General features: G+C 42.0%; 1 protein-coding gene across 4 annotated transcripts; it reads right to left on the reverse strand.

Moving 5' to 3' along the window:
• Positions 1-27,896, reverse strand: Znf18 (zinc finger protein 18). 4 transcript variants are annotated; one of them, XM_005349859.2, is made up of 7 exons: positions 27,843-27,896; positions 18,220-18,713; positions 17,100-17,289; positions 16,629-16,720; positions 7,946-8,030; positions 7,041-7,148; positions 1-1,258 (listed from the first exon to the last, which is right to left on the reverse strand). In XM_005349859.2, the coding sequence occupies exons 2-7, from the start codon at positions 18,610-18,612 to the stop codon at positions 474-476; spliced, it is 1,653 nt and encodes a 550-aa protein (XP_005349916.1). In that variant the 5' UTR covers positions 18,613-18,713; positions 27,843-27,896; the 3' UTR covers positions 1-473. The 4 variants fall into 4 exon arrangements, with proteins under 4 accessions (XP_005349916.1, XP_013202469.1, XP_013202470.1 ...); XM_013347015.2 differs by having other exon boundaries at positions 1-1,255; positions 7,041-7,151; XM_013347016.2 differs by having other exon boundaries at positions 7,041-7,151.

Consider the following 27,896-nt stretch of genomic DNA (forward strand, 5'->3'; position numbering starts at 1 on the left):
CCAGATTAGTTCAGTTTATTTCAAATAAGGGACAGTTAAAGGAGAACTTTGTCACCTGTCGGACAAAGCATGCACTCAGGCCTCCTGACCTCCCCTTCTGCAATAATCAGCCTACTCTAGAACCATAGTTCTAAAGCTGATCAGAGGCTCTCACTGCCAGCAGCATTGTGGCTGTACCAGTTAGGGTCCTGTCAGAGAGAGCTACTAAAGCCATTATCTACATGACATGCCTTTCCCAAGGGGTCTGAAGTAAGAGACCAGCTGAAAAAAAAAAAAAAGACTGGTTTCTTTTCCTGGTGCAAAAGGGAAAACTAAATCAATCCAACTCAGAACAATATTGCTCCATGTCAAAACAGTGCCCAGCTCCTCTCCCCTGCAACCTTCTTTAGAGAGAGAGGTCCTTTTTGGTGGCAGTCCCTCCAGGCAGAGCTGAGCAGGGCTGCAATGGACTGGCAGGCTGGCTGGGGGTGTGGCTATGGGCAGGGCTTCTTACCCAAGTGTGACCTCTGATGTTTGTCAAGGCTGGAGCTCCAGCTGAACCGCTTGCCACAGTGGGAACACTTATAAGGTTTCTCACCTGTGTGAACCCTTTGATGTCTATTAAAGTTTGATCTCTGAATAAATCGTTTTTCGCAGATGGGGCATTTATAGGGTTTCTCTCCAGTGTGGATTTTCTCGTGGTAGCGCAGGCCTGATAAGTCACTAAAGCCTTTCCCACAGTAATCACATTTACAGGGCTTCTCTCCTGTGTGAGTTCTCTGATGTTTCACAAAGTCCGAGCTTCGCAGAAAGGCTTTTTTGCAAATGGGGCAATGAAAGTATGTCTCTCCAGTATGAGTCCTCTGGTGAAAAACAAGCTGTGAATTCCTGTAGAAGGTTTTCCCACAGTCTCTGCAGGTAGGCAGTTTCTGGGCCATGGGAGCTCTGGCCTGTCCCTTCTGAGAGGCCTCTCTTTTCTCTTCCAGCCACAAGGCTGACGACAACTCTCCTGAAGAAGAACTCTGTATGTGCTGACCTAGCTGTCTCCCAGAGCCCCTTTCAGGAGGCAAGAGCTGCCCTCCTGTTCCCTCACCCTGAAGGCTTTCTAGAGCCTCAGGGACACTCTCTCCTCCAAAGCGATGCAGCTCACTCTCACCCAGGAAATCCAAGTCAGTCTGTGGCGGTGCCTCACCTGATGCCTGACAGAAAACGTCCAGAGATCCCTGGTCCCTGTGATTTTCCAAGTTTAGGTTCTCTTTGTCATTTTCTTGCCTGTCTTCTGAAAGGAAAAAGAAGGTTTAAATGGCAGTAACTGTTATTCCCGTGTCTCCAATTGATGAAAAGATGGACCCAGGCCATCTTCTTTCTTTTTACCAAGAGGGTATCAATAAAATATGGAAGAAAACTCGCACCTGGGTTCCTGAGCATTACAGACTGCCTTTACCTGTGCTGGGTTCAAGGCTAGATTGGCTCTGGAACTGAGCCACTCTAACACCACAGGTCCTAACAGCATAGGCTTTTCTGACCCCTCTACAAGCAGCATGTTTTATGTGTGTATGTGTGTGTGTGTGTGTGTGTGTGTGTGTGCGCGTGTATGTATAATATGCAAGCCGTGCATATTAAGATGGTTGGTTTTCTTTTTTATTATCTTTAATTATGTGTATTGAGTACGTTTGTGTATATACGCACATGGGTGTAGGTACCCACACAGGAGCTGGGGTCACAGACATCTGTGAGCCACACTCAGGTCCTTTGCAAGAATGACACACATGCTCTCAACTGTTGAACCATCCCTGTAGCCCCAAGATTTTTATTTGATTATATATAAAAGGTAAACACAATTTAAAAGAATTTAGAAAGGGAAAATAAACATAAACAAGAAAACCAATAAACCCCAACAGCACTACCAAATGTGACTACATATATCTTCTTCCAGTCTTTGCTTCGAGACAGAATCTCACTTTATGGTCCTGGTTATCCTGGAACTTTTGTAGATCAGATTGGCCTCAAACTCAGAGATCTACCTGCCTCTGCACCTAGTGCTAGGATTAAAAGCATGAGCAGCTGCCGCCACTGCCAGCACGACCACCATGGCTGGACTTCCAGTCTTTGTAATGTAATTTGCATGTACATATGTATAACCTATTTTCAGATATCACTGATGTCATCTTGACATCAGTTCTCTATCTGGTTACACAGCATTTATATAGTAACCATTGAAACTGGACTATTTAATATTTAACATGGGTTCTCTTATAAGAAACATAAAATTTAACTAATAAACCCTATTAAATGTATCATTTTATTGTGGGTTAATGCAATAAGGCTATATTGTGCCACAATGGTTAAATAGAGCAGCTGTGTGTGCCTTGCTTTTATGTATGTTTTCATACATATTTTTGGTTTTGCTATGTTGGCCAGGCTAGCCTCAAACTCCTAGGTTTAAGTAATATGCCTATTCAGCCTCCTGGGTAGCTAGGAATTCAGGTACTGGTCACCATACCCAGCTATACATACTTTATTAACTTGTATAAGCAATTACACTTTTTCTCATAATGTAAGTTCTTAATTATTACTCATGATGCATATGATAAAGATTTTATTTTAGGGGCTGGAGAGATGGCTCAGCGGTTAAGAGCATTGCCTGCTCTTCCAAAGGTCCTGAGTTCAATTCCCAGCAACCACATGGTGCCTCACAACCATCTGTAATGAGGTCTGGTGCCCTCTTCTGGCCTTCAGACATACACGCAGAAAGAATATTGTATACATAATAAATAAATAAATATTTAAAAAAAAAGATTTCATTTTAGTTGGAAGAAAATCTTTACTTAATTTTTTTTTTTAAATTACAAAGCCAGGTGGTAGCGGCACATGCCTTTAATCCCAGCACTTGGGTGGCAGAAGCAGGCGGATCTCTGTGAGCTCAAGGTCAGCCTGGTCTACAGAGCAAGTTCCAGGGCAGGCAGCAAAAATAGAGAAACCCTGTCTCAAAAATCCAAAAAAGAAAAAATAATTAAATTACATTATCCCTATAAATCTAATTCTATTCAGTGTCAGGCATAATACCATTCACCTATAATCCCAGAGTGGGAAAGCAATGCAGAAAGATTACAAATTCAAGGGCAGCCTAGGTCACCCATGTTTAAAAGAGGCTATTTAAGCTGGGTCTGCTCACATATACCTGTAATGCTACACCCAGGAGGTGGAATGAAGGAGGAATAGAAGCTGAAGATCATCCTGAGCTACATAGCGGGTTCAAGGCCAGTAGGTCTACATAAGACTCTGCCTCAAAAAATTTAAAGAAAACAAAACAAATAGACACAAAAGGCTATCTAGGCACCTGTCAGACAACTAGAACTGATGTATTAATTCTCTGAGTGCCAGGACATATTCCACTCAAAGGGTAAAGTACCATCTCTCTCGTCTTTAAATAAATCTTTATAAACAGCACCTTAAAGAGCCAAGTAACAGCCACCCATCAAAGGCTATAATAAATGCATTTTGTACTTAAGAACTCCCCCCTCTGGAAACCTATGCTGTTAATCATGTGTTTACCACAATAAATACCACTGTAATAAGCAATTCTCTTAAGTTTTTACCCATTTTCTAATCAATACCTTTGAGGAATTCTTCAGAGCACAACTGCTATACCAAAAGTATGAACATTACAGTTCTTTTTTAAAAAAAAAAATGTTCAATTTATTTTATGTGTACACGTAGGCACCTACATAGGTCAGAGGAGGGTATCAGACCCCAGGGCTGGAATTACAGATTGTTGTGAGCTGTATGAGGGTACTGGGAACTACACCTAGGGTCTCTGTGTCAGCTGTAAGAGTCCTAAACCACTGAACCGGCTCTCCAGCTCAAGGACTTTAACACCTACAGACAACTGAATTTCCAGGAGGACTCTCCCACCCTCTGGTATGTTGGTAAGCAGGGGGAGATGAGGAGGAGGCTAATAAATACCTGAGCATTGAATGGTTTTTCTACATATGCTATTTAGGCCACTGAAAAATGGATTTTTGACTATGCAGCAGAAAAAAAAATAACGGCATCTTGAAATTTGCAAGCAAATGGATGGATCTAGAAAACATCGTTTTTGAGTGAGGTAACCCAGACCCAGAAAGACAATTATTATATGTACTCACTCATAAGTGGCTTCTAGACATAAAGCTAAGAAAAACCAGCCTACAATTCACAATCCCAGAGAACTTAGACAACAATGAGAACACTAAGAGAGACATACATGGATCTAATCTACATGGGAAGTTGAAAAAACTAAGATCTCCTGAGTAAACTGGGAGCATGGGGACCATGGGAGAGGGTTGAAGGGGAGGGGAGAGGAAGGGAGGGGAGCAAAGAAAAATGTAGAGCTCAATAAAAACAATTTAAAAAATGAACAGCAAAAAAAATGGATTTTTGTTATTCTAAGTGTTAATTCCTCAGTGATGAATGGATGAATTTTTTTCACCTATTTTTCATATTCCAGGATGCTGTTCAAATCTTACTGAGAAAGTAATTTTTTCTTATCAACTTGCTTTCTAACTTTCGCTATATTAAGAAAAATAATAATAAAGACATCATTTATCTATCAAGTTCACCAAAATGTTTTATACCAATTTAGTTGCAATTTAGAGCAATTTTTACGTATACATTTTTTTCACTTCATAAGCATGGGTATCTGTTAATATTTTCCTCAAAGATTTCTTTTATTGCCTCTAAGCTTAGAAAAATGTTTCCAATCCAAAAAGGATGTAAATATCCACTCATTTTCTTCTTTGTGTCTACTCTGCACACTATCTTTTCAAAATCAATTTCTAAATTATTTAGTTAAGCAACACAGACAAAACTGAACAGTCTTCCCCAGTGCTTCCGTACAGCCCTGCACAGAGCAGCTCCTGCCAACCCTGCTCCCGGAGCTGTGCTTCCTTCATCAGAAGTGAACCAGACAGCCCAGCTCTCTCAGGCTCCTTTCCTCGGTGATGTTCTTTTCACCACTCTTCCCTGCTGCTAAGGTGTCTACTTAGGAATCACCTGGGATTTTTTTTGGTGGTGGGGTTTTTTAATCCCTTTTGGGACTCTGATTACAAACACAGATCTGCTTTTACTCTGTCCTTCCATATGGTCAAAGAAAACAGTATAACAGTATTTCTCTCTTGGGACTTCTGCAGCAGGTCTAACTGCAATCTGGCAGTCTGATTAACTTGCATTTTCCAACTGGCCTTTCCCATCATGTCCCTGTAGCCTCTACCCTAGTTTAGAGCCCTTTCCTTGTACAGCTGGACCCCCGCTTTGGCTCTATACAGACTTCTCTCTCCCAGTGTCCTATTCCCATCTGCCCACATCACCATCAAACTAATCTCTCCAAACTTCCTTCTACTACCCATTCTCTCTATTCTATCTCCAGCTATAAAGACAGGCTTTATTCAATGCAGAACCTAGCGGGCCAAGTCAGTAAGAGGGATGGATGAAAAAACAAAAGAAACCCCAAACAAAACAAACAGTTTAGGATATAGTGAGCTGGTTATCACAAAATTCTGTTGCTACAAGGTATAGACAAGCTCTGCTCTTTACTAATTTTTATTGAAAATACAAAACTGCACCAAAAAATCAGTATCATGTCATAGTAATAACGATAATAATGGGCTCAGTGAGTAAGATCACTTACTGCTCTTCCAGAGGACCAGGGTTCCTTCGCAGCAATCGATTTCAAAGTATTTCATGTCAGCAGAGTGGTGGGAAAAGCTGGAAGATGTTTCCTGAGTGTCACAGAGGAAAGGAGCCCAGAAAGAGCTGGACTGTCTGGTTCACTTGATGGGATTCATATTGTAATTTTAAAAATGCTTAATCCTGTGTCTATAGGTACGTTGCCTACATATGTCTGTGCACCATGTCCATGCGTGGTGCTTAGAGAGGCTAGAAAAGACCATCAGATTCCCTGGAAGTGGAGGTACAGACAGTTGCTGAGCTGCCACGTGGACGCTAAGAACAGAACCCAGCAATATATATTTCTTCAAATTAAAACCATAACTGGGTATAATGTGTACTTTGCATGTATAAGAGCTGGCTTGACTCCCAGCACAAAAAGAAAAAAATGATAATAAAGTCAAATCTATCAGTTCTTGTTCTTTGCGATACGTTAGCAAAAGAAAAAAACTAGATTCCATTGGGGAAAGGAAGATTTGTCATACAGTTTCCACCCCAAGGCCTTTCCCTTTCCAAGGTTCTAGAGTTCAATGGGCATGTGTGTACGCAAGGGTATACGTGAGGGAACTGTTACATTTTCTATGACAGACATGTTTTAGAAAGGGCAACCAGGGCAAAGGAGTGCACAGCGCAATAAATTCAGACTTATTCCCAGTCTTCAAACATGATAAGCATCAGTCACTGCTGCTATTTAATGAAAGGTAGACAAAAAATAAATAATTTTTCTGTTTGTTTATTTTGCTGATGGTAGGTGGTTACTACTGATTAGAACACAGTAAGAAAAGTTTAATTTTGGGCCAGCAAGATGGTTCAGTGGGTAACAATGCTTGTCACACAAGCCAGATGACCTGAGTTTGATCCCCAGAACCCACAAAAAGGTGAAAAAAAGATTACATAAAGCTGTCCTGGGCCTCTACACACATGCAGTGACAAAGCATGCCCTACACACAAATCATAAGCATAGACTAATAATAAAATTAAAATATTTTTTTAAAAAATCCAAAAAAGTTATTTTCTCTGAATTTTCTTGTTGGTGATAGTAATAATGGCTACTACAAAGTGTCTTCTGAGAGAATTCTAACTACCTGTATGGGCCCCATTTTGTCTGGATGTGAATTCTCTCTGAGAAGGAAAACTATCAAACTAGACAAGACTGAAAGCAGATGCAACATGTGGTCTTCCTTTCATGGTCAAATAAGTATGTTAACAGCCCAGAAGAGAGTAACAAGGAAACCCAACTTTGGCATTCAAGCCAGGTCACAGTTAGCTGTAACTAACGGAAAAACTCTTTACTCACTACCTCCAATTTAATATGAAGAGATCAGAATGGCTGGAGACCAACCAAACCCACTGACCTTTGCAGGTGAGTCTTGGTATCTTCTCACTGATGTGAAGCTGCAGCCCTGCCAGCTCTTCCCCATATTCTGTTATGTTAGTCAGGTCAGGTTTGGAGTTAGAAATACCTGCTACCAAGAGAGATAAATTTTGTGGGCTTAGATGAATCTCTGGGAATAAACTGTGTCTTTTAAAAAAGAGCCCTAGACATGGAGACAGTGATTCCAGCTGAGAGCTAAAGAACAGGAACATATGGTGAATGCCATGAAAACAATAACCTAGACAGGTGACCCCAAAGGTCTGGGGACCACTGGCAGGCTAGTGCAAGAATCGGGACAGGGACTCCACCAGCTACTAGTTTAGCCAACTTAATAGGAAGACAGCACAGACGCAAAACCAGTCACAATGGAGTTCACCATAACCCAGGCCCTGGGAGCTGTGGAAGAGTGAGGAAGTCCTTGGTTTGATGCTACTTCCAGCATCTTTAAAAGAGGAATGCCATGGCTGAGCAGTGGTGGCGCAGGCCTCTAATCCCAGCATTCAGGAGGCAAGACAGACGAGTCTCTGTGAGTTCAAGCGCAACCTTGTCTACAGAATGAGTTTTAGGGCTACAAAGTGAGACTCTGTCTCAAAAAGGAAAACATAAGGGGTTAGGGTGGGGAAGACCATCACCATGCACATTTATTTCATAAATTAAAAGAATTACTGAATATAACACACTCACACAGTTCCTGACAAACAGAACACTTTCAATATTGGGACACACGTACTTACAAGCCTGCTCTCTATCTCCTCAACTTCCTACAATAGCACCATGAATCCCTTCACCCACAAACCCCAGGCAGGTCTGTTGGAATGAGCAGAAAACATCTAATACTTTCCCAGTCTTTTCATCTCCTCCTATCAAAGAGGCCCCTGCCCTCACCTCCTGAGACCATTTTCCCATAAGTCTCCAGCATAAAATCCCAGTACTGTTCCTTCTGAGTAGAATCCAGGTGCCTCCACTGCTCCTAAAAAAAAAAATACAGAAGTATCATTCCAATGAAGGGGCGTAAACATGCTTCCCAGAGCACAGAAAGCTGAGAGGAAGGAATGTGCCATAGACCTAAGAACTCACAGGAGCACGGGTCAAGAACAAAGAAACCAAAGGGAAGACGAAAGGTCCAGATCAGAACTTCTTGTCTAGTTTAGAAAAGACTAGGGAAAAACTTCAGGGTTTTCTGTTGCATGTACTTAGGAGTGAAGATTACCACCACACTCGCTGATCTCATGACACTGAGGACCTGCTAGCCCCACTATTGGAAACCTAGATCTTCCAGAGAGAAAGGGAAGAAATTAAATTGGTGGGAAAAGCAAGTGGAGAGTGAAAGGTAGGGAAAATCAACAGTGAAGTCAATTGCAAAACCTGATTCTGAAACAAAAGCTGGGGGCTTCAAAAGCATCCGGTGCTGTTGCATCTATGTGTATCTGGATCCCTCAATGGTTCACAGAAGGCCTAACAGAAAGCTGGTTTTATTCTCAGGGCTCCTGAGCAAGGTATTCCCTTGTTACCCAAAGGAGCCTTTCTTTTTCTCTTCAACTGCAGGCTTAAACCCCAAAACCAGGAAGCCACCCATCTCACATCCATCCACTTTTCAAACTGAAATTTCTTCAGCCTCCCCATGAGAAGCTGACAACAGTGACCAGCAGCATGCTCTGTGGAGACATACGTACTGACCCCAAGTCCCAGACTGGCCACTTACTAGCTGTATGACCTTGAACAAGTTACTTAGCCTTCTGGAGTCTTGGTTCTCACCTGCTATTAGCACTCAGCTCAAGAATTTGTTGGGAGGTTTGAAAGGAAGAATACAAGTACCACTGTTAGAACAGGACTCCGCACTCCCCACCCTCAGCTCTAAAGCAAGTCTGCCACCTAGTGTCAAGAATGTCTCCAGGAGAGACACCAACAGTCTTAAATTAGTAGCCGCTAAGAAGGGGTGGGATGAAAGAGAATATTTTGGTATTAAAAACATCAGAATGTTCAGAAGTTCTCTCAATATACATACTTAACTATATTTTATATACAAAATTAAATTTAAACATTGTTTTGTTACTTTTCAATGAATGAAACTTCTGGAAACAGTCAGCCTGAGTAAATATTGCTGAATATAGGAGTCTTTTGTTGGAACACACAGACCCTCATTTCGGGGCTGGCTGAGAAAAGGATGCCATGCAAGCACCTGACAGAATGCCAGCTTTGCTGGACAATGAGCATTTTCCATGGCACAAAACCGCTGCTAAGTGCAGTGTCAAGCAACAAGTACAAACACCGGAAGCTCCAACAGTCACCATCAGCCAACAGAGCTGCGGGTCGTGGTTGCTCAGCAGTGCTGAAAAGCCTACACTCCAGAAATGCCAAGTAGCTGAGGCTTGAATGTAACCCCCACAAGAGATGCAAGGTACTGGCGGCCATCACCTTTCCCTCTGAAAACCCCAAGGTCCTACTCTGGAGCAAGTAAGTGCTCTGATGGGGAATCATGTTCCTGTGTGGAAAGAGCACCACCTTGTGGACTTATGAGCTATGCCATCTTCAACTCAGTGTAAGGCAGGAGTCCTACCCATTCATAGTTTCTGATAATGAAGTACTATGTAGGGGTAATCACACCCCTTCAGTATTCTGACGTAATTAGCAAAATTTCCCAATTTACAGACAAGATTGGAGGTAAGGTTTATTTATATTTAAACTTCCCTTCATTTTCAAATGATTCCATTAAATACAAATGCTTTGCTAAGGCAGATAATGGATGACTTTTTTTGCTTTAGTGCTTGGTGGGTGGTTGTCAGTTAATACAGGCACTATACGTGTGTGTAATTGCCAATCGGCTAATACAAGCACTGTATGTGTGCATAACTGCCAATCAGCTAATACAAGCACTGTAGTGTGTGTATAATTGCCAATCAGTTAACATAGGTACCGCATGTGTCTATAATTGCCAATCCGCTAATGCAAGCACTGCATTGTATGTATAACTGCCTATCAGTTAATAAGGTATTGTGCATGTTTACAGTTACCAATCGGCTAATATAGGCACTGTATGTGTGCATAGCCACCAACTGGCTAATAGAGTTACTCTATGTGTGTATAGTCAATCACCTAATATATGTGTATGTGTAATTACCAACAATGAACAGTGCTAGTGAGCAACTGAATATCTGGTTATGGTTTTATTTTGTGACTGACCTCAAATTCTAATCCTGTTGCCTCGGCCTTCTAAGGGCTACAATTACAGGCCAGTATCCCCATGTCCAGCTTTGATCTTTCAAGTTATCCAAAACTTGAAAGTTTGGTGATAGTTGTGTCTGCATTATTTTAAGTATATTAATTCTCCAGGACTGCCCAAACATACTCCAGAAACAATAATCCTTTGATAAAGACAGCTTGATTCTATGATAAAAATACACAGACCAAAAGCATAGAATAGAGGACTTGAACGTAAGATGGCAAAGCTACGAACACTTCTTATCTTTCATCTTGTACAAAAATCAACTCAAAAGAAATGAAGATCTTAATTTAAAACCTTAAATGCTGAAACTTCTAGAAGAAAACATAGGGACTACTCTTCAAGACACTGGGGTAAGCAAGAACTTTCTGAATAGAACACCAACAGCACAAGAACTGGCAATAACAAACAGGACCAAGTGTCAACAGATGGACCATATGAAAATCAAAACCCGAATAGAAAAGGAAGCAAGCAGCAGAACACACAGCCCACAGGATGGGAGAAAAATCTTTAGCAGTTACACTTCAAATAGGGGCTAATATCCGGAATTTACAAAGAATTGCAGAAATTAAATACCATGGAATGAAAATGCCACTAAACGAAAAGGAATTAATAGACGGTTTTCAAATAAACCTTAGCCCTCAGTAGCTGGCTTTTCTAGTACTGTACCCAACCCTCCCCATCTACATTTTCACATCTCTGGTTTAAGCTGCCCACTGTCAACGGTAGACTGCGACATCAAATGGAACTCTCAGAATACCTAGGTTTTAAGTTGTACACTATTGTTTCACTTATAATCTGTTGCTTGCTTATTGTTTTTCAAGACAGCTTCTTCAGTACACTGCAGTCTGCCCTGAAACTCACGGAAGAGTCTAAGTTGGCCTAGAACCTACATCTCTCCTACTTCATTCTTTAAAGTGCTAGAATCACAGGTGCGCCACCACACCCAGCAACTATGTGTCATTCTGAGTGATGATACAATCCACAACAGGATGTGAGTCACAGTTAGCCAGCAATCCACCCTGCACACACTACCCACCACTTGTCACTTAGCAGCTGTTTGCTCAGACTTGCTGCTGCAGCAACATAGTGCTTCTGCCCAACTGGCCCTATTTTACCCAACAGAGGCCCCTTAACAGAAGGACAAAGGATGGTAGCATGCCACAGAGAAGCCACAAAATATTTACTGGGTGGAAATGAAAACATTCTCTACTCACTGAGAAAAAAAAAGCCATATATACTGCCGAGACCTGTAGTAAGAATGAGTCTTACACCCATAAGATGGAAAAAGGAGGAAACATTAATGCTAGTAATGTTGCGAAATATTTGTCTACACTGTGAAGATGTGTTTTTGCCAAGGCGCCTTCTGGTTGGTTTAATAAGAGCAGAATGGCCAACAGCTAGGCAGGAAAAGGTTCGGAGGAGTTGCCTAGCGGCCTCAGTCTCTTAGGTAGGCTCAGCATACAGAGGTGCAGCACTTTTAAGAGGCTCTGCTGTACAGCTGAGCACTTGAACAGCCCACACTGGGTACAAGTGACTGCTGCAGGCAGACACAACTCATTCCAGGGTTGGAGCAGGTAAATGCCTCTCTGGGGCCCATACCTGACAGCATGAGGTTAGACTCTCAGGGAGCCAAGGGGAGCAGTCATTTGCAGCACAGGGTCTGACCACCATCTAACAGTTTAAGCTTTGGTTACATGCTCAGAGAATACTTGAGTCTGCTCAAGGAAAAAGAAAAAAAAAAAAGCCAGGTTCAGGCCAAGAAAACATCTGAATGGGTGACAATGTGTTTTAAAATGTGCTTAGGTGCTAGAAAAACATTTTTTTTAAAAAAAAATGGTATAGACAGTCATAAAAATAGTTTTAAAATAATAAAATGAAGTCTTTAGAGAAAGAGTAATTAAAAAAAAAAGCCACGTAAGGATGGGAAATACACAGGAGCCAGGATCCTGGATGTTGCTTAGTCAACTTTGAGTTTTTAAGTGTTAATGAGTGAATTGCAGCTGCTGAGAGACACTGGATTGTGGAAGGGACTGCTGAATTAAAGCAGCCTATATACTTCAGGGATGTCTCAACCTCAGAATGGAAGTAGGGAAATGTGTTGTGTTAGGGAGAGTTTTTGTTTCTGTGGGAAACTAAAAGCTATGGATTCCTTCAAAATTAATAAAGATCAAATTGGACTGGGGGAGGCCTCCTGAGGATCTTGGCTGCAGACGTGAGGGAGAAAGCAAGGAAAAAAAGCTACAGGACAGGTGATGTATATGCTGATCCCTCTACATGGGATGAGACATGATAAATTTTGTTGGCTACAGAGTCCTCATGACTCTTTTTATATGGCATGGATAGAGGTTTGGTTATAAGGTCCAAATGGACTTATAAAGTTAACAGATACCTTTTATCTGCTCAAACATAAAGCAGAAAAACCATCTTTGGCTGACATTTACACCATACATTCCATACTTGTGTTACTGCAGATATATATGTTACCTTTAAAAGTCTGTTTATAGAACAAAAGAACCAGACACCAATAAAGAAAAGTAGCCCAGATGATCTAGCCTCCAAATGCAACTGCTGCAGTTTCCTAAAAATTCTGTTTCCAGAACAACTTCAAAGCTGCTAGCTGAGATGGTCCAGCCTCATGTACTACTCCAGCCAGGACTTCAGATAAGCCCTGGATATTACACAAAGACTGGACAACAAATGTTAGTTTCCCCAGGACTTGACCATTATCTCAACTTTCTCAGGGACCCCTAAAGATGCTGTTACCCCAAGACAGCAAGAAGGAGTCTAAAGAACATTGCACCCACACTCTCAAGAAGTGGGGTGGGTGGTTTCTGGTTGTATAGTGGATGTTCATCATTTTGGGGGGAGGGTTAATTACAAGTTATTACTGGTCATGGCCAAACAAAAACCTCAATAAAGGAAATTGGATCTCTTTCTGAAAAGAAAAATAGGGGATATAGTATATTGATAGACATTAAAGGATACTTTTGTTATACATACTGTATATATGCTTCTACTCTTGTTTAAGGTATTGGGCCTATGCAGCTCATTTAAAAATGTAAAGTTCTAGTCCTTGAAAGCTATTATTACATGGAAAGTCATTTTTATAAACTGTTTAGGATAACTAAGAAATACAGGTTAGTAGTTAGTCATCTAACAATCAAATCTGTGGTCATGTTAGGTATGTTTTTAAGGTCAGAGATATGTTTTAGATAGATAGGTGGTCTTCAAACACTTCAGAGACTTACAGAATATGCTATTTAAGATGTTTTAAAACATAAGGCTTTTCATGATAGTGAGACATGTCTGCTCCTAGCAGCACCTAGGATCCTTTTAAAAAGGATGGTAGGCACTAAAGAACATTCATATGGAATTTGCTTTCATTGCGGCAAAATTAGCCACTGGGCAAGAAACTGCCCTTGCCTCAACTGCTGACAGTATGCTGTCCAATTTGGGCAAGCAGAACACAAAAGAAAGCAACTGCCAATCTTTGCCAAAACAAGTAGGACAGTCCTTCCTACTTCACAAAAATGTCTCTCTGATATCCTGGATCTTATAGGCAGAAGATGGATGCTGCAACATTGCAAAGGAACCTTGGGTGACTGTCCAGGCAGCCAGGTGTCTCTGTTGCTTCTATATTTCTATAGCTTGGGAAGATGCTTGCTCTGCACTTCCTATTTACTCAGGTAATATTTTATCCTTCTCAGGTCTCTGATGGGGTTGAAGACTAAATATAGTTAGTTTTCTGTGTTATTTACCAAATTCAGAAAAGAAACTCACAAAAGGAGTAAAAAATATATAAGGTTGAGAGACATAAAAGCTTAAATTGTTTAACTAAGAAAATGTCTTGAGGTCTAAAAAGGTAGGTTTGGGGTTCTTAATACAAGTTAAGATACAAAACGAATTATGTATAAAACTTCTGACTCACCAGGATAAGATAGATAAAGGAGTATTGTCTCTGAATTTGCCAAATACAAATGGAGTAGACATTTTGAATGTAATTCTTACCTGATAATTGTTCTTACTATATATTACTGTTCTACTGTGTTAGAGTTAAACCCTTTCCTTTTTATTTAGACCAAAAGGGGGAAATGTTGCAGAATATTTATGTCTTTGCCAAGGCGCTTTCTGGTTGATTTAATAAAGAGCTGAATGACCAATAGCTAGGCAGGGCTTCCAGAGAGAGAGAGGACTCTGGGAAAAAGAAAGGCAGAGTTGCTGGTAAGATGCAAGATGAAAGAAAGGTAATGCCACATGGCAGAAAATAGATTACCATAAATGGGTTAATCTAAGTTATAAGAGGTAGTTAAGAGGTAGTCGAGAGGTAGCCTTCATATAACTAATAAGTCTCCATGTCATTGTTTGAGAACTGACAGCCCAAAGAAAAGTACAACTACAGAAGTTTTGCTGTCACACTATGAATTATGAGGTTATGACCAAAGTGGGTGACAGCACTATAATCCACCTTATTCCATCTTGTCACAGGCCTGTGACATCTGACATCAGCACATAAAGGGTGAGTACAGCATTACACAGTAAAACACAGTGACACAGGAAACCATACCCGTGTAACTCTCATTACAGTGTGCCAATATAATTACTGTCTATTAGGTGTTAATATTAATCTCTTACCTTTCATAACTTACAATTAACCTTTATCAGAGGACTGATATGATAAGAAAGCCCCATTCTATGTACAGGGTGTACAGTGTTATCCACAGTTTCAGATAGCCACTACTCTATGAAAACACACACACACAAAGTCTGGGCAAAATAGAACAAACTTTGTCTAAATAACTATATTAAGGCCAAGAATATTTATAATAAAAACAAAGCTATCCAGCAACTGCTTGAGATGTAGTTCAGCAGATGCACCCCTGGAATAGACAACACAAAACCAGTGAGGAGACATTAAAAGAAAGTTATATTTGGTAAAATTTCATTTTATAGAAATTCTAGAAAATACGAACAAATGTGTGCTAACAGAAGGTAGTTAGTTAGTGGGTCTCTCAGAATAGCTGGGGTACAAAAGAAAATGACAAGAGATAAGAATTCAAAAAGTAAAAAAGGAGCTGGACAGACAGCTCAGCAGTTAAGAGCACTGGATACTCTTTTATAGGGCCTGGATCCAATTCCCAGCATCCACATGTGATGTGGGATTTCCCTCTGTACGTTGTGATTACCATTGGTTAATAAAGAAACTGGTTTGGCCTGATAGGGTAGATAGGCGGGGGAAACTAAACTGAATGCTGGGAGAAAGGAGGCGGAGTAAGAGAGAAGCCATATAGCCCCACCAAAGACAGAGGTTGGAACTTTACCCATTAAACCACAGCCTTGTGGCGAAACACAGATTAATAGAAATGGGTTACATTAATATGTAAGAACTAGCCAATAAGAAGTTAGCGCTAGGGGGCTGGAGAGATGGCTCAGAGGGTAAGAGCACTGGCTGCTCTTCCAGAGGTCCTGAGTTCAATTCCCAGCAACCACATGGTGGCTCACAACCATCTGTCATGATACCTGGTGCCTTCCTTGCCAGCAGTACATTGTATGCTTAATAAATAAATAAATCTAAAAAAAAAAAGAAAAGAAAAGGAGCTTGTAAAAAAAAAAAAAAAAAAAAAAAAAGAAGTTAGCGCTAATAGGCCAAGCAGTGATTTAATTAATACAGTTTCTGTGTGGTTATTTTGGGTCTGAGCTGCTGGGTGGCCGGGAAACAAGCACCTCCTTACAACACACATGGTTGCTTTCAACCATCTATAACCAGAGTTTCTGGAAAATCTGCCCTCTTCTGGCCTCCAGGTATGCATCTGAAACATACCAGCAAAACATCCATACACATAAAAATGTTTTAAGATACTTTTAAAAGAAAAACTTAAAAGGCAACTTGAATGTGATGGAAATATTTATTCTTGATTATGTTTGTTTTAGGGCTGCGTATGTACATTGAAACTTACCAAACTATATATTTTGAGTGTGTGCAGTTTATCTATACTCCCATGTCAGAGAGGAAAGATTCACTTGTCATTCTTGAGAAATAACCATTCCGAGTTTGTAACAGACCCCTGTGTGGGTATTTCATACTAATAAATAAAAAGCCCTTTCTAAGCATAGGCTCAAAGTAATTAAAAAAAAAAAAAAAAGCAGAAACTACCATATCTGGCCAAAGACTTCCCAGCAACCTGCCCCCTTTCCCAGAGGCCAGACCCATCAGCCAAGATGATTGGCTAGAGAAGCAGAGGCTCAGCTCAGTGATGTGCATTGAGCCTCATCTCTGCTCCTCTTCTGAGTCTGTGGCCCCATCAATCCTCCTGGGACAAGGGATAAAAGGCAGAGGACCCGGCTCACCTGATGTACTGCTGGGAGAAACGCTGTTCCCATGTCCTGGTCTCTGATAGGCCTCTCCTCTGGTCTAGCAGGAAGCTGAGAAGCAGCCAGAGCTGTGGCAAAAAAAAAAAAAAGGACTCAGACTTAAGACGTCTCCCTTAACCACTCTCCAGAGGGCACTATGAATTCTTTACAAATTACCAACAATCTGCAGTGCCAATCAAATCCAAAGGCTTATATTTATCTCCTAACAACTACAACCTCCTCCAAACTCCCAAACAGTCTTACCCATACTTCTTTTAGCTCCCTCCAAAGAACCAAAACACAAATGGTATGGCCTGAACACATAATAGTTTAAAATACAGACCTGGGTCATTTCCACACTTTCCAGGGGGCATTATATAGCTTCAGCATACATTTTGCCCTACTAACCACAGTTTCAAAATTTCTCCCCGAGAGCACCACATAGCACAATGGATAACCGTCCCTCACCTAACTCTGGCTCCATGTCTGATTCCTCTTTCACGCCATGGCTCAGCAGCTCTGCAGGAGCTGAGGGTGAATTCTGAAGGGGCAGTTCCTGAGGCACCACTTCCAGTCTGGGCTCCACCTCACTGCCTTGGCAGTGTGCTGAGTTCGCCTTCTCGAACGGGATATCTTGTCCTAGAACCTGGATGCCAATCTGGACACCAAACAGTTAATTACCAAAGGATGTAGAGTCAAGGTTGCTGAAAGTTAATGGAACTAGTCTTCTACAACAGACCATGAGACAGACAATAATTAAAACTCAGGCTGCCTTTTAGTAATTCAAAATTTCTTAAGTGATGTGGATGAAGACTAAATCACAAAACTGTAAGCTATGAGGAGACCCAGATTTAATGTAAGCAGCACATACTGTCGTCTTTGTTTTCTGTTCTGAGAACTCCTTGAATGCTTGTTCAGCACAGAAGTTTTCATTATGCATAATGCAGACTTTTCACAAACCTTGGAGTCTACTCTGGGAAGCCAGCTCTTGGTGGCCCTTAACTAGCTTCAGGATGGGGCTGGGATGCCAGATGACCACACCATGGGATTTCAGGCTTTATACTTTCAGCTGACTCCACCCCACCCCCCAACTCCAGGGAAGGGAAAGTGACCAGAAGCAAGCATCCAACCATTAATGGTAAGTGAATTAAGCAACTGTGCTAAAATGATGAAATCCCAGAAAAAATGTCTAAAGAATGGTATTTCTAGAGCTGCCAGTTGGTGAACTCACCAAGGTTCTGATGAGGGGCATCCTGGCAGAGGACTTGTCTGTTCATGAGTTTGACTCTACATAATAAACTGGTAACAATAACAAAAGCACTTTCCAGAGCCCCACAAGTCACCAAATCTGGCAGCCAGTTTGTTAAGGCACCTGGTCTGCGGCATTTGTGAGTGGCACCTGAAATATGAGAGCAGCTGAGCATCTATATAGACAGTTGTCAGGACTGGCTTGCATCAGAGAATCAAAGGACTGGTTATTGATTTGGAAACCCTACATAATGTAAGAACTATCAGAGGAAAAAGACAATGAACGAGATTAGCCCCAGAGGAACCTGGGCTTAACTCACAGACAAGATACTACACTTACCCACTGCCACAGTCTCCGAGGATCTCCCTTCAAGCTTTCCACAAGGGTCACTGCCTCTTCTCCACTGCCTGGACACTGTTTTCTCACCCACGTCTGGATCTCCCCAGGAAGGATAGTCAGAAACTGCTCCAGCATAAGGATCTCCAGGATCTGCTCTTTGGTGTGAACCTCTGGCCGCAGCCACTGGAAACAGAGCTTTCGAAGTTGTCTCAGGGTCTCCTGGGGCCCAGACATCACCTGGTAACGAAACTGCCTAAAAAGCTGGCGAGCAGTCTCAGGGTTAGTGAGTTCTCTTTGCTGGGTATCATCTGATCCAGAGAATGTGGCATCTTCAGCTTTGGCCTTGGCCAGAGAAGGCAGCAGGCCCAGGGCCTGCCCCAAGTCAACAGGCATTGTCTAGCTTCACAGGGCCTTTTAGATGAGGGTCTTCCAGGATGGAATTGTCTCTGGAGAAAACTGCGTCTTCTGGGGATGTTGAAGAATGAGAGCCAGTGCTGTACAACAACAACATGTGGTCAGGAACAACATACATGTGTGCCTCCCTGAAAGGTCTGCAGGCTCCTAACTGTTCAATGTGCATATAATTCTATTTTGAGACATTGCAAACTTGAAGTTACAAAGCAAACTACACATTTATTCTGTCCATATTTATATTTTTCATTGATCTTTAAATATCCAGAAATTCTATAGAAGAATGAAATGTATTATGCCTGGGGGCACACACCTGTAATCTTAGCACTTAGAAAACAGAGGCAAGAAGACAGTGAATTCGGGACCAACCTGGGCTATATAAGTTCAAGGTATGCTTTGGGAACGCAAGACTATATTTTAAAACAGAAAAATAAGAGACTGGCATGACGAATCAGCGGATCAAAGCATGTGCTGTGCAAGCCTAACAACTTGAGTTTGATCTCCAGAGCCCATGGAAGGAAAGAACCACTTCCAAAAGTTGTCCCCTGACCTCCATACATGCATCATAGTATGGACATGAATATCTGCACATACACAACAGTTTAAATTTTTAAAAAAATCTGAAAGAAATGCACACATGAAATAATTTTTACTGTTTCCAAGTAAACATGTACTCCTGCATCTCTGTATATATACCCGAGGGTAATACATAATGCTATCTAAGGATGGGGATGCAGCTCAGTGAGTAAACACCTACATAGCATGAACAAACCTAGGTTCAACCCCTAGCATCTGTGAACTGGCACAGAGACCAATGACTGCAATACCAGCACTGAGATAGACACATTAAGATCAGTAGTTCAAGGTCATCCTTCAAGACCAACTTGAGATACATGAGATCCTATCTCAAAATAAATCTAAATAAAGCTGGACAAGAGCTACTAGTACCCTAGGAATGCAAGCTAATGCTGAAAGGATCATATGCTTCCATAAATGCACAGGTCTCCTCTACATGTACAGCCTCAGCATACTATCATAGGGCTAAAGCAACAGGAACAAGAGAAGACAGACCAAAGCCTACAGTTCCAACTATAAGCCAAGACAAACCTCTCAGGTATTTTGTTACAATGGCACAAAGCTAGCTAACATAGCATCAGGATTTAAAAGGCAGAAAATGGGGCAGTGAAAAGGAAAACACCAAGAGCCAAAGTTGAAGTATTTTCAAAGGATCGTTTATTTTGTTAATAGCTGACTTTATTACAGTTGATCATAACAGTGGATCATTGGACTGACTCTTAAAATGTCATGAAGGAAGGAGTGAACAGTCTCCATTTCTCTGATTCACTAACGGGGCACATGCACAAGCACACACAAACACACAACATAGATACAATAACAACAAATAAAATTAAATAAAAAAGGACAAGAGGAAGGAGGACAGAAAGGAGTGGGAGAAAAGGAAGAAAGGATAAAAAGAAAACAGGGAAAGGGAAGATAAGTCTAACCTTCAAAATCCAACCAGAGTCAATTTTTTCAAGGATGCAAAAGAGGAGAACAACAACTTAATGGTATATGTTTTTCATGTGCACCTCACTAAATTTACAGCTTTTATTTTTTGGGTTTGTTGTTTTAAAAGAGTGTACAAGCCGGGCGGTGGTGGCGCACGCCTTTAATCCCAGCACTCGGGAGGCAGAGGCAGGCGGATCTCTGTGAGTTCGAGACCAGCCTGCTCTACAAGAGCTAGTTCCAGGACAGGCTCCACAACCACAGAGAAACCCTGTCTCGAAAAACAAAACAAAAAAAAAAAAAAAAAAAAGAGTGTACATATTCCAATTATATACTCAGGTAGTACTCAGTGGCACTAAAGTAAAAAAAATACATATTTGGGGAATTCTATGTCTGGCTCTGGCAAAATAAGTGATAATATGGACTAGTCGGACAGCTACGCAACTCCCAAGCTAGAGAAAACATGTAAGGCACTCGACCTAGCGGCAGAGAATGTAGTACTGAGAGGAATTGCTGAGGGAAGCCCAAGACCATATGGCTGCTTATATGAGGACAAGTTTGCAGCCAGAATGCAGGAAGCTCAAGTTCAAGTGGTGCATAATGGTCTCAAAAGTTGAGGCAACAACAACAGAACTGAAAGCCGTTCAAGTGACTGGACTCTGAAGAGCAGGCAAGGAGGAGCACTGGGGATGGGATGTCCCCTCCTCCTTGGTATAGGCGTGAGAATGCCTACCACAAGGATGAAACACCAAGGTTTAACAAAGAGTAGAACACACACAAAAGGCCAATCAGGAATGAGGTACTGAATTTTTAGTCATTCAGGCTGAAAAGACACCGAGACGGGAAGGAGGAAGGCCATGTTGAGAGTGACAAGCACAACCTCCAGTAAGGCCCACTCTCATGGGCCCTGACAAAACCTAAGAGCACTCTGCTACCAGATCCACAGTAAGGTGTTTCATTTCAATAACTTGGAAAGCTGTGGGGAAACACTCTGCTCCTTCCAAAGATTGCTCACCAAAGCATAAATAAAGCCTTGAGTAAGTATACTGCCTGCTCCAGCAAACAGCAACATCCCTCGAGAAGATAACTGGTCCTCAGAATTGCTAACACAGCCTCCAAAAGAGTCAGAATGTGATCCGAGATTACAAGATATACTAATAAATAGGAAAATATGATTCAAAGTCAAGGAAAAGCAGTAGTCAACAGAAACTACTGTAAAGATGGCTTAAGGAAAAATAACTGAAATAAGAAACAGGATAAGGACTCTCCACAAAGAAAAAAATATCAATTTTCATATGCTTACTATGCTAGCTCCTAGGAGTAGCAATCAAAATTAGACACAACTGTAATATATTCAGTTCAAGTGCATAAGAAACACTAATCAAAACAAATCCTAGGCACAAGTTTTTTTTTTCTTTTTTTTTTTCTTTTATTTTTTTTTTATTGAGAAAAGGAAAAAAAAAACAAGTTTCCACCTCCTCCCAACCTCCCATTTCCGTCCCCCTCCTCCCACCCTTCCCCCCCCCCCCCCCCCCTTCCCCCCCCCCCCCCCCCTCTCCCCCCTCCCTCTCCTCCAGTCCAATGGGCAGTCAGGGTTCCCTGCCCTGTGGTAAGTCCTAGGTCCTCCCCGCCTCCGTCTATATTTAGGAAGGTGAACATCCAAACTGGCTAGGCTCCCACAAAGCCAGCACATTAAGTAGGGTCAAAACCCTGTAGGCACAAGTTTTATATAGCTGGAAAGTTCAAGTATGTATCCTTCAACTATAGTGCAACTTAAATAGAAATATATTCATTGACATAGTTACATTAATATCTGGTCAAGTATGTATCCTTCAACTACAGTGCAACTTAAATAGAAATCTATTCATTGACATGGTTACATTAATATCTGGTCAAGCAGACTGGAGGACTGTCCTAGGGTATCTACTCCTGTGAGAAACACTGTGACCAAAGGTAATTTGGGGAAGGTTTTACCCATACTTTCCATCTAACAGTTCATCACTGAAAGTCAGCTAGGGCAAGAACCCAAACAAGGAAGGAACCTGGAGGCAGGAGCTGATGCAGAGGCTATGGAAGACTGCTTATAGCTTTTTCCTTCTGGCTTACTCAGCCTGCTTTTTAAAAAAAAATCCAGGACTACTAGGCTAGGGTGGCATCCATCCACAATGAGCTGAGTCCTCCCTCATCACTAGAAACTGCCCCACAGGCTTGCCTGCAACCCTATCTTCATGGAGGCAATTTCTCATTTGAGGGCCCCTCCCCTTAAGTGACTATAGCTTGTACCAATCTGAAATCAAACTAGTCAAGGGCTGGAGAGATGGCTCAGTTGTTAAGAGCACTGGCTGCTCTACCAGAGGTCCTGAGTTCAATTCCCAGCAACCATATGGTGGCTCACAACCATCTGTAATGATATCCAGCGCCCTCTTCTGGCGTGCGGGCACACATGCAGGCAGAATGTTGTATACATAATAAATAAATAAATAAATCCTTTAAAAATGAAACTACTCAACAACAAAAATAGTCATTTGAGAAATTGTGATTCATCAATAATAGTATGGCCACAATATTATGACAAAAAAAGGGGGAAATAGAGAGCATGTCATTAGAACAGATGGGTCAGATCATCTCCAACATGTAACACATCTAGTATGTCATTAGAACAGATGGGTCAGATCATCTCCAACATGTAACACATGTCATTACAACAGATGGGTCAGATCATCTCCAGCATGTAACACATATGTCATTACAACAGATCGGTTAGATTATCTCCAACATGTAACACATCTAGTATCAATTTTTTGTTGCTGTTTTGATGGAATTTTTCAGGGTGAGGGTGTGTGTGTGTGTTTGGGGTGGTTGTTTGATAGAACCGTCTCTATTGCCCAGGTTGGCCTGGACTCGGGGTAATCTCACTGCATGCATCAGCCTTCCAATGCTGTTACTATAGGAGTGAGGTACTCTTGTCTTCTAGTATCAACCAAAGCTAGACCCCACAGCTGCGGTATACTTAATTCAAGTGCATAAGAAACACTTGGAAAAACAAAGCATGAACATGCATGCATTTCATACAACTACAAACTCCAAGTATAAGTATTCTGTAACCACAGTGTCCAAATTAAGGTTACGATTACTGTGATGAAACACCCTGGTCAAAAGCAAGTTTTGGAGGAAAGAATTTATTTGGCTTACACTTCCACATCATAGTCTATCACTGACGGAAGTCAGGACAGGAACTCAGATAGGGCTGAAAACTGTAGGTAGGAGCTAATGAAGAGGCCACGGAGGAGTGTTGCTTACTAACTTAATCATGTCTGGCTCAGATTTCTTCCTTACAAAACCCAAGACCACCAGCCCAGGGATGGTACCACCCACAGTGGACTGGGTCACCTCCATCAACCACTAATTTAAAAATGCCCTATAATCAGAACTTAGGCATTTTCTCAATTGAGGTTCTCTCCTTTCAGATAACGCCAGCTTGTATCAATATAACATAAAGTAGCCAGCACAGCTGACTCCTTGCCAACATGACAAATGTATCCCTGTTACAGAATAACCTTTCTCTTGTTCATCCCTAAGATCAACATGAATATCAATATAAACATTCCAAATTTCTTTTAAGAATTCAAACACTTAAAAAATCTAGTCTCAGTCAGGCCATGGAGGCTCACACCTTTAATCTCAGCACTTGGGTGGCAGAGGCAGGGATTTCTATGAGTTAAAGGCCAGCCTGGTCTACAGAGTGAGTTCCAGGACAACTAGGGATACACAGAGAAATCCTGTGCCAAAAAAGGTTGTGGAATATTCCATCACACTGTGTGAAGATATATATCATTTTGATTGGTTTAATAAAAAGTTTAACTGTCAGTAGCTAGGCAGGATTTTAGGAGCAGAGAGAATGCTGGGAAAATGAGAGGCAGACACAGAGGAAGCAGCATGGACAGTACAGAGTAAATGTAACTGAATCTCACATAAAAGAACGTAGATTAAAAGTTATGGATAAATTTAAGTTTTAAGAGCTAGTTAGAAACAAGCCTAAACAATCAGCTAAGCTTTCAAAGGTCTCTGTGTCATAATTTGGAAGCTGGCTGGTGGGACAGAGAAAGAGTCACACACAAATAAAAAAAAAAAAATCAAGAATACACAAAAAATCCAGTCTCTAAAACATTCAGTCTCTTAAAGTCCGAAGTCTTTAGAAAGAAATTAAAAATCTCAGGTCGGGTGGTGGTAGCACACACCTTTAATCCCAGCTCTAGGGAGGCAGAGGCAGCTAGATTTCTGTAAATTCAAGGCCAGCCTGGTCTACAGAGCTAGTTCCAAGATAGCCAGGACTACCTAAAGAAATCCTGTTTTGAGAAAAACAAAAACCCAAAATTGCCCGCACACCGCGCCCCCGTGTCTGCGCTCTGTGCGCTGGCACCCAATTTGCAAGCTCCGGGCAAGGGGCTGGAGGATAAAATACACAGACACACACAGACAGAGAGACAGCGACACGGGTCATCCTTGAATTTCCCAAGAATGCTCCCTTTATTGTGTTCAGGGGCAGATTATATAAAGATAGCCACACCCCAGCCAAACCCACCAGAAACCACTCTCCTGCCATCAGGAACTCCTGAAGGTCTCGTGCTCAGAGCAGCTGTAGGCACTCAGATCAGGGGATTACAAGAAATTCAGGATCTGGGGTCTCACTGCTCCCAACACAAAATCTCTTCAAAGTCCAAAGCCTCTCAACTATGAACTTCTGTAAAATCAAAAATAAGTACTTTCTTCAAGAGGGAAGAACCAGGGCACAGTCACACCAAATCAAAGTAAAACAAAACTCCAACTATATAAACAACTCAATGCCGAATGTCTGGGATCCACTCACTATCTTCTGGGCTTCTCTAAAGGGCCTGGGTCACTTCTGAGGCTCAGTCCTCCGCAGCACACACAGCTTGTCTTCTAGGCTCCAGCTGGCTCTGCTCCACTGCTGCCACTGTCCTGGGTGCTCATCCCACAGTACTGACACCTCCAAAACGCTGTGGTCTTCTGATGCAACTGGCCTGCACTTTTCACCAGTAGCTCTCCTAGACTCTCTTTATGGTACCAAGCTGCAACTTCTCCCCATGACACCTTCAATTCTGGGGCTTCACCTGCAACTGAAGCTGCACCTTCTCCAAGGGCCTCTTCAGTGCCAAACCTCAGCTGCTTTTCCTGACCCCTTCATCCCATCAAAACCAGCACCACCTGGGTGATTCTTAACACTGCCAGGTTTAGCTGCCGGCACAAGAAACAACCTTGGCCACTTCTGGAACACAGCTTCTGTGTATGAGAAAACACTTTCTAGAAGATTTCACATCAGTGATACTGAGATCTTCTAAATCACCACTAATTTATTAGCTACAGCTGATAACTATACCAGAAAAGCAAAGGTTTTACTTTAGAACAGCGGCTTTCCTAATGCTGCAACCCTTTAAGGTTGCTCATGTTCTACAGACACCCAGTCATAGTTATTTTGTTGCTACTTCATAACTGTAATTCTGCTATTGTTATAAATTGTAATGTAAGTATCTAATATGCAAGAAATATCAAATATATCATAGTATCTGATATGCGATCCCTGTGAAAGGGTCATTTGACCCTGGGGTCATGAACCACAGGTTAAGAACGGCTTTAGTGGTTCTGCTCTCTTGTTAAGCACAGCTAACCAGAACCACAGACGCTTAACTGAAAATACACAACAGCCTTGGTAGTCCTTAAGTGACTCTCAACTTCCCTCTAGACCTTCACAACCCAGGCCTCTAGCATCTGCCTTTCTCTCAGCACTCTATAATCTTCCACACTCCCACAGAACAGCTCGTCGAGCTTTGGACACTCCATGGCTTTTCTAGTCCAAAGCTCAAGAGTCTTTCCATAATCCTCCCAAAACAACACAGTCAGGTCTGGCACAGTAACACCCCGCTATGCTGGTCCTAATTTCCGTCCTACTTAGGGTGAGATACTACTGCTATAAGGAAGCACCATGGTGGAAGAAGAGTTGGAGAGAAAAGGGTTTATTTGGCTTACACTTTCACATCATACAGCCCATCAGTGAAGGAAGCCTGAACTCGAGCAGAGTTGGAACCTGCAAGGCAGGATTGATGCAGAGGCCATAGAGGGGCACTGTTACTGGCTTGCTCCTCCTGGCTTACTCAGCCTGCTTTCTTATAGAACCAAAGACCACCAGCCCAGAAATAGCACCACCCATAATGGGCTGGGTCCTTCAGCATCAATCACTAATTAAGAAAATACTTAATAGCTTGATCTTACGAAGACATTTTCTCAAGTGAGGTTCCCTCTTTTCAGGTGACTCAAGTTTGTGTTAACTTGACATAAAACCAGCCAGTACACACAGTACAAATAAATTAGAAATCAACGTCAAGAAGAGAATTTGAAATTCTAATTTGTAGAAATTAATAATCAGTAGCCAAAAACATTGCAATGAAAATTAAAATATATTTTCACACATAATGGTCATGAAATCACAGCAAACTAAGCTTTTTAAGCTTAAAGTAGTGATTCTCAACCTGTGGATCATGACCCCTTTGGAAAGTCGAATGAACTTTTCACATGGGTTGCCTAAGACCATTGAAAACCAGATATTTGCATTACGATTCATAACAGTAGCACAATACTGTTATGAAGTAGCAACAAAGTGATTTTATGGTCCGGGGTCTCCACAACATGAGGAACTGTATGAAAGGGTCGCTCAGCATTAGGATGGTTTAGAAGGAAAACTTAAAAAGAAACCTCTGTTTTAAAAATTAACATCTATACAAATATCCTTTGCTACCGAAATGAACTTATTTCCTGAGTTTTACAAAAATAGCAGAATTTCAGTCGGCAAATTTTTCACCTATAACCTTAGTCACACCTAGTTCCTGAAACTAATTTGGAGACTACTCAGCAAACATTAATACTAAATCTTACGTATTTAAATCTTACACTACTTAATACTACTTGCTCCTTGCAGCAAAGACCAACTGCTAGCTACCCCCAGGCATTTATGACAAGTCGTCCACTTATTCAAAATTAAATAACTTTATAGAGGAGCTTATGGGGTTTTACCCTGATGAGGACTTGCTTCTCCTCACAAAAGGAACTCACGATCATCAGTTTTATTTGTATTACTGACGCTTCGACGAATCGAAAAGAAACGCGCATCTAGAGTAGCATTCGTCTCTACACAGGCAAGTTACCCACACATAGGTAGCCCTTTGTTTATCAGCCCACTTTAGGCTCCGCTTCTGCTCTGGCCCATCTTGGGACCGCCCTGTAACGTAAGTGTTATGTTTCCCTATCTGGTTCCTCCAGGGCTCCCAGGCAGCAGCTGTTTAAGCCCAGGAAGCGCTAGAGCAGACTTCTGGGGATCTGCGGGGCGCCTCCGGAGTTGTCACAGAGGGCGAGGTAACTAGCCGCTGGCCTCCCAGCAGTGCAACCTGAGCCCAGGGCCTCTCGGTCCAGACCCCTCTCCAGGGGCGGGCAACCCGGAAGAGCACACTTTCCGTTCCGCCCCAGTCCCCTCCCCCGCACGCGCCCGTTGCCAGCGAAAGCTACGGGGTGGTTGACGGGGGACGAGACCGCTGTTCCCGCCGCAGCTCGCTCCCGACAGTTAGCGAGCTGCAGCGACAACAAGCCTGACTTCAGGCGTCGGCGACCCCGCCCGCCAGCCCAACTCACCGGCTTACCTCTGCCCGAGCCACCCGTTCAGGCGCACTTCCGGAAGCTGGACAGCTGCGCGC

The sequence above is a fragment of the Microtus ochrogaster genome, chromosome 7, assembly GCF_000317375.1.
Source record: "Microtus ochrogaster isolate Prairie Vole_2 chromosome 7, MicOch1.0, whole genome shotgun sequence".
Classification (NCBI taxonomy): domain Eukaryota; kingdom Metazoa; phylum Chordata; class Mammalia; order Rodentia; family Cricetidae; genus Microtus; species Microtus ochrogaster.